Source organism: Penicillium pulvis, assembly GCF_028828015.1.
Source record: "Penicillium pulvis strain IBT 33274 chromosome Unknown scaffold_8_segment0_segment0, whole genome shotgun sequence".
Lineage (NCBI taxonomy): Eukaryota > Fungi > Ascomycota > Eurotiomycetes > Eurotiales > Aspergillaceae > Penicillium > Penicillium pulvis.
In genome coordinates, this window is record NW_026643080.1 from 4,746,771 (window position 1) to 4,759,520 (window position 12,750).

The 12,750-nt window shown below is 49.2% G+C and overlaps 4 protein-coding genes across 4 annotated transcripts; 2 read left to right on the top strand and 2 right to left on the bottom strand.

Annotated features, from left to right (window-relative positions):
* Window positions 1–203: 203 nt before the first annotated feature.
* N7503_011198 (M18 family aminopeptidase) lies at window positions 204–1,745 on the bottom strand (the record flags this gene model as incomplete). Its single annotated transcript, XM_057070744.1, has 1 exon — window positions 204–1,745. One exon carries the CDS (start codon window positions 1,743–1,745, stop codon window positions 204–206), a length of 1,542 nt encoding a protein of 513 aa, XP_056917355.1.
* A 431-nt stretch (window positions 1,746–2,176) lies between these two features.
* On the bottom strand, window positions 2,177–2,663 carry N7503_011199 (uncharacterized protein; the record flags this gene model as incomplete). The annotated part of the gene is made up of 2 exons (XM_057070745.1): window positions 2,177–2,426; window positions 2,515–2,663. 2 exons carry the CDS (start codon window positions 2,661–2,663, stop codon window positions 2,177–2,179), a joined length of 399 nt encoding a protein of 132 aa, XP_056917356.1.
* Window positions 2,664–5,112: 2,449 nt separating this feature from the next.
* hapX (bZIP transcription factor HapX) lies at window positions 5,113–6,648 on the top strand (the record flags this gene model as incomplete). Its single annotated transcript, XM_057070746.1, has 1 exon — window positions 5,113–6,648. The coding sequence occupies one exon, from the start codon at window positions 5,113–5,115 to the stop codon at window positions 6,646–6,648; it is 1,536 nt and encodes a 511-aa protein (XP_056917357.1).
* A 1,507-nt stretch (window positions 6,649–8,155) lies between these two features.
* Window positions 8,156–10,268, top strand: N7503_011201 (MFS general substrate transporter; the record flags this gene model as incomplete). The annotated part of the gene is made up of 8 exons (XM_057070747.1): window positions 8,156–8,377; window positions 8,434–8,483; window positions 8,570–8,621; window positions 8,672–8,846; window positions 8,916–8,939; window positions 8,988–9,059; window positions 9,113–9,625; window positions 9,922–10,268. 8 exons carry the CDS (start codon window positions 8,156–8,158, stop codon window positions 10,266–10,268), a joined length of 1,455 nt encoding a protein of 484 aa, XP_056917358.1.
* Window positions 10,269–12,750: the final 2,482 nt, after the last annotated feature.

Here is a 12,750-nt window from a genome sequence, read left to right on the forward strand (position 1 = left end):
CTATAATTTTTCTTTTCTGGTCACATTTTTCATTGTTTATGAGCTTGAAAACGGATATACAACTAAATATAGCAACGAGAGTGAAGAAAGTATGAAACAGTCATTCATGATCTAGCCAAAATTCACCGAAAATATGAATCAAGAGACCCGCCCATGAGGCTCGTATAAATCTAATATACGCCGGTAATGTTCAAGCGAATGCTTTAAAAGTCGGCAAATTCCTTATCAACTTCTTCGAAGTGATCAAAAACACCCTTGAAAAGCTTCACACCTAGTCCAGGATCTTGTCTACCGGTCGTGGCCCGAATACTGTGCATGCTGAGCTGTACAATACCACAGTCGATGGCTCGCATACCAATCTGGGCACTGGTCATAGGACCAATGGTACCACCGCTGCGAGAGTCATTCCTGATCTGGAAAAGCTGCAGCTTTGAGTCACATCGAGATGCAATCTCCTTCAGCATACCAGAGCTGACGCTATCGGTGGTCATGTGGCCATTGCTATCAGTAGAGACTGCCACACCGACGTTGAGACGGGGGGAGTGGTTCTCCAAATAGACGTTGAGGAAGTTGGGGTTGACAGCGTGGCTGACATCCGACGACACCAGGAAACTATTCGCAACAGTCTGGGAAAGGACGTTGGGACCGTAGGTCTGCCCCGCAAAGGCCTCGGCGATTCTCTCCATCACACTGCCCATGAAGTTTGACTTGGCACCCTGGCGCAGCAAACTGCCAATTTCTTCATCATCAAACATGCCAACCATCTTCACGATACCGGGTGACTTGTTGTCATCAGTAGCAAGGAGACCCTCCTGGGCGGCATAGCAGCAAAGCTTATCATCGATACGACCGGCAAAGATCATTTCTTTCTCCAGCCCACCAAATTGAGCGGGCTGAATATCAAAGAGCTCAAGCTCCCACTCAAGAATCGAGCTGTAATCTGTCACGCCAATCTCATTGGCGATAACCTTCACAAGTTTCTCAGGCTGGGTTGCAGCGAAGGTTCCGGCCTTAATGTTGATCGACGGGGCGGACGAGGTCTCGAATAGATCCGAGTTATCAACACCGATAATTGGTACCATCTGCGTTTCTTGGTTGAATGGGCCATTGGCAGGCGTTCCGAAGTGGGGAGCCAGGGTGGGAATACGGGCGATGGGCCAGTCAAGCTTCACCAGCTTATTCTCGATCTTTCCAGTTTCTGGGTTCTTGATCAAAACCCGACCACCGATACCGAGGTCACGATCCCACCAGGTGGGACCCAGTGCACCGGCATACGGGGCAACGGCAAGCTGCTCGTAGCCCGCCTTATTTGGGAGCTTCGACACAGGCTTCAGCTTGGCCGTGAGTGCATCCACGTGACCGGCAACAATTGCCATTCCATTACCGCTCTCATATTCCTTGCCAATGTTAAAAGCAAGCAGCGAGCTGCTGTTCCGTGTAACGTAGAACTTGCCGCCCCGCTTTAGTTCCGAGGTCCACACCGCACGTTCGGAGAGCTTCTTGTAGCCATGCTGCTCGAGCTGCTTGGAGAAGGTGTCAACGGTGTGGAAAATAGTGGGGTTGGAGCTCATGAACTCGAGGTAGGGCTTTGAGTAGTCATCGGGGTTGATGGGTGCTGTGGTCGCAGCTGGTTTGGACACTGGAGCTGGAGCTGAAGCTGGCAGGCCATAGGAGTAATCGGGCAGCTGGGCGGAGATATGGGAAGCCCAAGGCTTGTCCAGGCCGAATGTGTGTTTCCGGGTCATGGTTGATATTCAGGTCTATTTAATCTGGGGTGAAGTGTGGAAGGTTGGAGTTGGAGATTGTGAGTCTTGTGAGGGGAATTGGGGAAGAGGCTGGGGCCCCTTGCTTATCGCCGAGGTTCCGCCTTCGATTGGGCCGATAACGTCAGGAACCGGCTGCTTTGGGAAATCAACATGGCCCCTTCTAGCTCAGCATATTAAGCTTGCCTGAAATTCACAGGACTTTCAAGATCCATTACTGCTGGTAACAACCTTCAAGTTATTCAGTTTTTGTGTCCGAGTACGTGCGCTACGGTGCGCATATCGTGGCCACGAATGACGTGATACGGTATACCAGTGCTCTGTGTACTCCTCATCTACAGACAAACATCCAACCTTAGAGCGTGAGAGATTCAAATAAATCAGCATCCTTTATAGTACGCATTGGTTGTGCTTTACCGGAAGATTTTCTCGATGGCGACGTTCTGGCAGGCAAATTGATCAAGGAAGCGCTGAGCGTGCCGATGACGATTCTGGTACCAGTCGTTGCCGTGAAATACTTGGTATATCAGAAATTTCTCGACCCTGGTCAGATGGGTTTTGTTTGCCTTCAATTTTGCGTTGTGAGACGGAACGTCGGCGTCGTCGTCAACTCCGTGGAGAACGCCCGGGTGGCATGCAATACTCTTTACGTCCGCGTAATTCCTAAGGGCCGATGTGCCAGAGCGTCCACTTGGCACGGATAGAGAGCCTGGGAAGAGCGGCTGTCCTGTTATCATTCACATAAGTGTACACATCGATGGCAAGTCTGCTGAAGTGGAAAGCATGGAGGAATGGGCACTGCATCGAGAAATCCGACTCGTCAACATCAGGGATGACGAACGCCTTCCGGATCTCCCCCTCAGTATGTACCCCTCCAGCTTCTTCAAACGATGACTCCATCTTAGGATTCGACTTATTAGAGCTGGGAACAGAGTATGCTTTCAGTCTTTGCGCCTCCTGCAATGTCTGATTTGCATATATGACAGAAAAGGAGCTGGAGACATTCAGTAACGCTCCTAAGCTAAATAAAACCAGGCCTTCATGGCTACAGTTAACGATGATAAGGATGCTCTACCGAAGTCTTGATCCTTCAAATCAACTTAATCAAAACGAGTTAAAAAAAGGAATACATTGATACATTTGAGCTCGCAAGATGCAAAATAGAGTTGAATTCTTCAAGCATAATCAGCTAGTCCGACTTCGGGGAGACATTGGTCCAAGCCGTCTGATGCCTAGTCACTGCCCCATCAAGCATCTTGCGACATTCATATCTTCCCTGCTCCTGATCTTGAATTCTACAATGAAACAATCACAAACTAGTCAGAAAGTAAGCCCCTCCTCTAGTATTACCGGTTAAATACAACGATATCAAAGTGTGAGACACGGTTGTTTTTGAAAGTTCCCGAAATTCATCGCTACGAACGAAAATTGTGGCGCCAATCGCGGGATCAAAATTCCAAGACAAGCGGTGGGAAAGTCTTCAGGTACTCCAGGGGCAGGATCGGCTATGATTTTGGGAATTTCGCTAGAATCCTATGACAGGCGAAATGCATCTCAATCAACGCACTGTCTCGACGGCAATGGCTACAAAGTACAAGGAAAGTGCGCCTCTGGCGCAGCCAAGGAAATACTGACCTAAATCGAATACTTCATGATGCTCGTGACTCATTGACGGACAGGACAGACTTTGGCAGGCGACACTAAACCGTGCAGGTGCTCTCGGAAATCTTGGTCCCGACCACAGGTGCTCCGCCGGCAAATCTACGCCTCCCCCTGAATTCCACCCAAAAAGTCTCATACTGCGTTAATTCGCATTACAATCAGCAAATATTCATTCGATCTAGCTGTTAAATTTGCTCTGGGAGGTTGCGTGGCCTGGCCGATACCACCCGATCAGAATAGGTTCTGACGTGCTAAAATTCAGCAGAAGGGGCCACACCGGAATGGATCGCCAATGAACCCCTCTTTTCCATTTGCCACTTATCCATAGTCAGGCTGCTAGAGGTGAGCGATGACGGAATTCAATGTCCATAGTGGGTTCAATGGCGCTGGGGTCTATTGTAAGGGTCTCCAGCCTTCCAGAATGGCACTGAATTCAACAAAAGCACGGAGTAGGGTTTGAACTTCCCAAACCGAGCCGTGCTTGCGACATAATCCGTTTCTCGGCCTTTGCTCGGCACGGAGACCTCAAGATGGCCACTGATTGATAAGAATTTGCTGTGGGGGTGTAACCGCCAAGCAGGACCCAAAGATGCGTTTGGAAGATCAACCAATGATACAAAGGAATTTAGCAGGCAAGGCTCACTTGGTCCGTGTTCCGAAGAAAGAAAAAAATCAATTGCGTCGCCGCATCATCGACGGTTTAAAAACGTGGATCGAGGGGCGCTCGGATTGCCCAAGGGGGCAGGCGAGCGTGGTTAGCGCCATCAGATAAGATCACCGAATTGCGGGAGTTAGGGCTCGACCAAAGAATGTTAAGAACGCGGCATGAGTTCTCGTCGATCCATGCCTGCTCACCGCTGAACAAGAACCAAAAGAGCCTAGCTTTGTCCCGGGAAAAGAGATTTCGCGCACAATAACACTTGCTATTGGTTGGATCGCCGTTTCTGCTATGTAATGGTCGGGTTTACACCGAAGGTGGTGGGGGACTTGGCCATCCACGTCCCAAGGATTTGATACTGCATTGCCTCTTTTATGGGTTGAATTTGTTATCTGATTTCCCGTGCTGCTATGCTTCGCTTTTCTTCTTTTGCTGATTCCTCTAAAAGTTCAATTCTAAATGGTCATTTTAGACCCGACCGTTCACTGGATAGCTTAGTATTGCTTGAATCTCTCCAGTAGACATAAAACACGGTTGGCGATGAACTCCCCGAACCATAAAAATGTAGATAATTACAGTCAGCCCACTCGGTCAAGCTTACCTCCACACGGATCTGATAAAATCGAATAATATGCAAGGAAATACTGAGAAAACTCTGTAATAATGGATCCCCCCGCTGTAGCCGACTTGGACCATCCGAAACCGGCATCATGTGAGCACAATCTAATCTGATCATCGCCCTTTTCTTCTCCTTCCTTTCCCACTTTTCCTCCGAACTTCTTTTTAGCTTCCTATTAGCTATCTCCAACTTTCCCACCTGCAGGACTCACAAGCTTATTTGCACTTGTCCCTTCGGTCATTGATTTTTGATCAAGGGTGGTCCTAGCTCGCTTATCGGGTCGCATGAGCGCACATCCGGTTTTCCGACCGACAGACGGCTAGTGCGTACGCCCGAACCTACCCGACCGCGCTCCCCTCCATGTTCCCGCTGACCCCAATCCAGCACTTGAACTGATCACAGCCACCATAATGGCCACGACAGGCGTGTCTCTCACGCCTGCACCGGCCATGGCACCTTCACTGGCCATGGCACCTGCATTAGCTGCTAGGCCCTCCGTGGCCCCGTCGCCTGGTCCCGGCACACCCGGCTCCATCACATCGAAAGAATGGGTGATCCCACCGCGTCCGAAGCCTGGTCGCAAGCCAGCCACTGATACGCCGCCCACTAAACGCAAGGCTCAGAATAGAGCTGCCCAGCGAGCATTCCGGGAGCGTCGGGCCGCCCGAGTCCAGGAGCTAGAGGAGTTGATGAAAGACATGGAAGATAACCATGACAGCCGATCTGCAAGTTTCGCCGAGCAGATCAGTAACCTTTCGCGGGAGGTCGAGCAGTGTCGTGAGGAGATGAACTGGTGGCGCGACCGATGCCACACCCTGGAAAAGGAAGTTTCGATTGAACGCAGTGCAAAGGAAGCTCTTGTCAAGGAATTCCGAGCGTCGATGTCCGGCTCGAACGCCAAGTCCCCCATACCGGACTCCGTTCCCCTGCCGCCCCGTACTCGCCCTTCCACCCGCAGCACCCGCATGGAGGGTGTGGTTTCTACCAATTCGGAGCGCAACCGCGAGCCGGAGCCGGAGAACATCCCCTTGGGCTGCACCGACTGTTCTTCCGCGCACTGCCAGTGCATTGAGGATGCCTTCGGAATGCCCATTGACACTCACGAGTCTCGTGGTAGACATCCTCCTCACGGCGTCGGGAGCCCGGAGCGCGACTTCTCAGAGCCCGAGATCAAGCCTGACCCCGAGGAGATGGAAATTGATTTCACTGCTCGTTTTGCTGGTGTGCCTGCCCAGTCGAGCTCTCACCACAGTAACAACGTTTCTTCGCCTCCAGTTGACCCCTGTGGCTTCTGCCAGGACGGCACTCCCTGCATCTGTGCCGAGATGGCTGCCCAGGAGGAGCAGCGCGGCCGCCGCAGCTCCTTCGACAACCCTCGTCTCGCTCCCATCCAATCTATCTCACAGTTCACTCCACCCCCTTCCGAAGGTGATGTGACTCTCCCACCTATCAGTCAAGCCACCAACCCATGTGCGAACGGGCCCGGTACTTGCGCCCAGTGTCTTGCCGATCCCCGAAGCACCCTTTTTTGCAAGACGCTGGCAGCCTCCCGGTCAGCGAGCGGAACTCCAGCGGGAGGAGGCTGCTGCGGCGGCAAGGGAACCGACGGAGGATGCTGCATGTCAAGAAATGCCCCCGCCACCCCGACCACGCGTAAGAACCCCTCCATGCCTCCGCAATCTGCCGCACCCAAGCCCCCTACGCCCAATGCGCTCACCTTGAGCTGTGCCGATGCCTTCACCACTCTCTCCCGCCACCCCAACTTCTCTCGAGCCAGCGATGAGATCTCCACATGGTTGCCTAAGCTCCATACCCTCCCGAATCCCCGCGACCAAGCTGCTGCCGTTGCGGCACAAGCCAACGGTGACCGCGCCGCCTTGGAAGTCGAGGCCGCAAGCGTGATGGGCGTGCTCCGCTACTTTGACAGGCGCTTCGCCTCGAAATAAAGATGGAAATGAAGACCTTACCCCCTCCCCTTCCCCCTTTCGATTCTGCATCGGGCTTTTTTTTATTTGACCTCAACGAGTCAATTTGATACCCATACCCCGATTGCTCTATGTACCACCATATACGGTCTACATTGTTTTCTGTCTTTCTTCAGTACGCGGCAAAGCAGCCCGCACATGTCATGTTCTTAAAAGCAACGATTTCTATGATTCTTTTCTCGCGTGGCCAGGCTCTGCATAAGCCGGGTTAGAGGACTATGTAAGCTATATTAATGAGATATAACACTAGTCTTGTTACGTACAACTTCCTCTTTCAGATAGTCCCTATCGTAGGAGGTTTCTCTATCCTTCTAAAACGCAAGAGTTAGCCTTGACGAATTCTACCCTTTTTCATCAATGATTCTAACCTTTTCGCCTAGCTTTCAACCTCTTTAACATCCGACTGTGCCTTACAACATTAACTTATACACCTTGACACCTCCCTGCGAACATGCGTGTGTGTATTACTCCCTTTCTTTGTGTGTGGCTATCATTTCTTGCCCTGTATACCTTTGCACGATTTATGGTTCAATGTAGACCCACTCTCAAGGCTGATGGGTCTCGAGTGGGGCTTTTACTGCATCGCACGAGCGGGCCAGCCTACGGGTCTTGGAGAGGCCTGATCCTCCTCAAGTTAACGCGGTTGGACTCTAGTTTCCAAATGACAGACTGTTCACTGATTATGCTGGTCAAAGAACCTCTGAGGGCTTTCTTCATATGTTGTTGGAGGTGTTGTGGTCTAGAAAGTGGGTGTGTAGTGCACGATGACGACGTTAATGAAAGCGGGGTTTCTGGCCTGATCTACAGCAGCAAAATTAGCCATCTTCTGGAAATTTCTTTTGTAAGGCGCTAGCTGCCACTGGGCGATAATAATATCATCTAAATCTAATACAACGACGCCTTAGCGGTTGAATATTTCTTGTGAGACTCTTAAGCGTCGTACGAAGCTCCGCCACGTCGACATTCATAGGCACTAGCTTGGTCGGAAGGTTTAAAAGGGCACCATCGCAATTCGCCGGGTCCCAACCAAGCTTTTGCCAAGCCGGAAATATGTTAGATACATCAAAGAGCCCGAATTGGTGGATACTATACACCTTATCAACTAAGGCGGTGCATCCAGCGTACATTGAGGGGAGTTATCGAGTGGAAAGATAAAGGGGCTAAAATTACTTTGGACTCGACATGGGGGGTACTATATTATTATGGGAACACGGTGCAAAGGATGAAAGGAAATGACCAGCCATTTGTAAGCTAAAGCCCGACAAATTGCACTAATCAGGTAACACTTTAATATGTGCTATGACCGCTTGTCTACACCCATTCTATCTCCTGCACTTTCATTTCTAGGCTCCAGTCAAGCTCAAAACCCTCTACTCAAACCCCGCTATCAGTCGGCAAAGCAACCTTTTACTTCCATCGTTGCGATCGTTGCCTTAAGACACCGCATACCGAGAGACAAACACGCGAAATGAATTCTAGGCCCGCTTCAATCATGATGAGGGAGACAAATGTCTCGAGAGAAGCGAGAAGCTCACAGCCCAATGACAGCAGCAGCCTGAGCAACCCTGACGTGGGTAATGAAGATGAAGATGAAGTCCAATATATCACTGGAGTAGAATTGACACTGGTTATACTTGCGGTCATTGGTGTTGCTTTACTTATCATGCTCGATATGTCCATTATCGCTACGGTGCGTGAATCACGTCTCAATCGAGTATTTGATATGGACTCACGGTTTAAAACCAGGCAACCCCTAAAATCACGAGCGACTTTCACTCTACTGCCGGTGTCGGTTGGTACGGAAGCGCGTACTTATTAACAAGGCAAATGAATTATCCTCCTATGTCTCCTTCAGTGTCGAAGACTACTAACTATCTCCAAGCTGTACTCTCCAGCCTATGTCAGGCAAGTTATATACACGATTCAATGTCAAGGTTAGCTGCTATAAGCCTGCCCACTACTTCATGAACTAATAGCATTATAGTATACGTACATTGCCTTCATCGCCCTTTTCGAGCTTGGCTCGTTGGTATGTGGTGTTTCGACCTCGTCCAATATGCTCATTGTAGGGAGAGCAATTGCTGGAATGGGGAGTTCTGGCGTCTTGAACGGTGCAGCCACAATATTGTCCGCCTCTGTACCTCTTGAAAAAAGAGCTCGTATGTTATGTTCTGGCTTACATCCTGGTTCCGAATCGTTCCGAATCTCACTAACCTTTTTAAACGCAGTGTACTTTGGCATTGTGGGATCATGTATGTTCCCCTTCAGTTACTTGCTCACTTTGATTCTAAGCTCTGTAGGTGGTCAGATAGGCGTGGTGGGCTCGCCATTAATTGGAGGTGTATTGACGGAATATGCAACCTGGAGATGGTGTCCGTGGCGTTCCCACCCCCAAAAACAGTCTACATACTAAGAACCAGACTAGGCTTCTACATCAATCTCCCCATCGGCGGGCTGGCAGTGCTTGCTCTTCTTTTCATTTCAATTCCCGAACACAGTCTTAACAGACCTGAGCAGCAATCGGATATCCATTTCGCCTCTCTCTTTTCTGATCTCGACACTATTGGCTTTCTCCTCCTCTCTCCGACCCTCGTTATGTTCCTTCTCGCTCTGGAATGGGGCGGGGCAACATATCCTTGGAATAGTACGATGGTAATCGCTCTATTCTGCGGATCGGCCGGCAATCTGGCATTATTCCTAACTTGGGAATACAAGAAGGGAGACGCGGCGATGATCCCCTTGAAAATGATTAAGCAGCGGGTCATCTGTTCTTCTTCGTTGACTATGTTCTTCCTTTATGCGAATAGCCTGGTCACTTCTTACTACCTGGCTATATACTTCCAAGGAGTGCGAGGCGAATTGCCGATGTTTAGTGGCGTGTATATGCTACCGGGTATCATTGCTCAAATGGCCTCTGGTTTCTTATCTGGCTTAGCAGGTACGTTTCAACATTCTGTTATTCTACCTCATGAGTGGGCAACTGATGTATTCAAAGTCACCCGTTTGGGTTATTACCTGCCCTCAGCAGTTACGGGAACAGTCCTTTCCGCCCTTGGATCTGGATTGATGAGTCAATTTACTCCACATACAAGCATTGGTACATGGATCGGGTATCAAATAATCGCGGGGGTTGGGCGCGGTTGTGCTCTTCAAATGGTATAGTTACTCTGTACCAAGGTCGATTGGTTGGCAAACAGTACTAACACCTTCGAACCAACTAGCCCCTCATAGCAGTCCAGAACAATGTCCCTCCCTCCAAAATCGCTGTCAGTGTGGCTTTTCTCTATTTCTGCCAGACCTTCGGTGGCGCACTGTGGCTCTCCTTCGCCAGCACAGTCTTCAATGCCGGTCTTGCAAACCTTCTACCCATATACGCACCAGACGTTTCCTTTGCGGAAGTAACTTCGGCTGGTGTATCGGGAATTCGATCTGTGATACCACATTCTAGTCTAGACGGTGTGATTATGGCTTATAATAATGCTGTTCAGCATGTTTTCTACATGGTTGCTGGGACTGCGACGGCGGCTTTTGTAGTTAGTTGGGGGCTAGGATGGAAGAGCGTCAAGAAGAGAAGAGCCTAGGCTGAGATTTGGATTCTTCCTGATGGATGTTGTGAGAGGATTCCTCACGCTCACTGTTGGCACCGCGTTATGGTTTTGGGCCAGATCATAGGGAGCCTCAGTCATGAAAACTCCAGCTAAAAACAACTAATGCAACTCCATCTCAATATCTAAGCTCCTTGCCAGCCACGCTGCACCCAGTCCAAACATCCCCCCTACAGCAAGTACATATCTAGCTTGATTGTCCCCATCACGAGAAGCCCAGAATATCAACGCTGAAATCAAACTGGCCAGAATTTGCGGTGCCGCAATAGACACATTGTGCAAACTCATTATAAGACCCGGACTGTGCGGACGCAAGGCGTTTGTCGATTCCTGTGAGACTTTCGTACTCACCAGTGTAAAGGGGATCCAGGCGGTGCAGCACCAACTAAAGCCGAGAATGGCGATAAGAAATGTTGCGCCCATGACTGATGATACCCATAAAGTGCATATCATGCCTGCTCCGAACAGTGCCTGGGATATCATCCAGATTTTTGATAGCGTTCTATATTTGCTGGACTTTATTTCTGACATATTTGACCGCTCATTGTCTTTGAATAGCCAGGGAAGTAACATGCTTGAAACGAACGATACGCAGGCGTTTAGAAGCATTGCTCTGGATCCGACTTGCAAAGACTCCGTTTTGATGGACCGTTGTTGTTCCTCGTTTGTTATTGTTGCATGCTGCAGGAGGTCATGAAATGCTATTATTTTAGAGTTAGTGGAAGCACTAGCGTTCAAATATTTGTTATGCGAGTCTTACAAAGATAATCAATATACCTAAATCATCTACTTAGAACAAACGGTACCCTTAGTAGGGAAAAAAGGGGATCACTCACATAGTAACGTAGTAGAGAAATTGGAACCACCCCATCCAAGAAAGCGCCTGAACCTTCCAAACGCTTACTATACCTGGAGAAATAGTTCGCATAGCCTTCCACAGCCTGATGGACCCTTTTTGCTGATTATTCAGTTTCTCGGACCGAGATTCAGGAGTCCTTCCAATCCTAACAAACAGACCCAGACCAACTGCAGTAATAATAAGACCAATCGATGTCAGGAGACACAAATCCTTAAAGTGCATCCCCGTCGTGAACGGCCGCAATTTCGTCGTATCTACCGATCCAGCCAACTGCGCAAGAATATTTCCCATTCCGATCATGCGCACCACCCAAGCAGACGCCACAGTCTGCTGTTCCGGACGACAAGCTTCTATGATTAGGATCCGTAGTCCAAGCTGAACTGGCTGCACGGCAATGTTTAGCGTGTATATAAACAAGACCACCAAAGCCCTAGCTAGTTCACTTCTTTGCTTTTTCAGATCTGGCGCCCACCCAAGCCCTAAAAGTGATACGATGAGACCAATGACACCGGTAATGACAATAATCTTCGGATGACCGAGTTTGTCACTTATTATACCGATCAAAGGCTGAACGAAAGTCCCTGCAAGCGGTCCGGCCAGCCAGATCAATCCCGTTGCGGCTTGGCTGACCCCAACGGACAGTAGCTGTGCCTGAGTATTACTGTTAGCTGACAAACTTTAACTGGAGGACTGCCTTACAGATCCATATGAGGCCAAGAGAGCAAATACGAGCTGCAGTCTAAGAAGCCGTTAGCCTCGAACCTAATTGTCCACCTAGTGAGAAACTTACGTCCCAAACCCACTAGCCAGAACAAGTACCTGAAATTTACTTGATGGTGGTCGGGTGTCAGGCAGCTTTATTTTTGTCTCATTTATGGAGATCAGAGGTAAAGAATCTTCCTGGCTCTCATCATTGTCTCCGAATATTGACGATGTTGGGCTACCAGAAGCCATTGAGCGGCTGTGCGAAGTGAAATGCAATTTTGAATAGACAGATTCTATGCAAAGTCAATATCGATGGAAACGCCAATCATGAGAGAAAGATGAGAAATTTTTGAGATATGTGAGGTTCTCTACGCCGTTGCAACAGTCGTGTGGCCTGACTCGGCTGCGGGGAAACTGCAGCGCTAAGATAAGAAAGTCGACAAAGGTCCATCTAATTGACTGTTAAATGATTACGCGTCATGCATGATTGCTTCAGAGCGTTTGATGAATTTATTTACGCTGGAGCTGCTCTTAAATGTCTACCATAGTACTTTGAGAGATCTGTTCCTCATTTCATTTCGAATCAGAACAAGCAAGCATTGGCTTGTTAAACTTACAATTGTATTATTTCACAGTCCTTCTAGAGCTTGTATCATGTATTCAGACCTTGAGATAAGTGGTAACAAGGCAGACATAGAGCTTGAGGACTGGAAAAGGTATGTTTACCGTATCTCTTTAGATCCCCACCCTGGACCCACTATACGCCATGAACCATCAAAGCTTGGCCCCGTCAACTCCGCAGTCTTTTGAGGTCTCACTACGAGTTTCACTAGACCAAAGTAGACAGTAAGTTGTGTCCTCATGTCGCATCTCTACTCAGCTTTGATTTTGGAG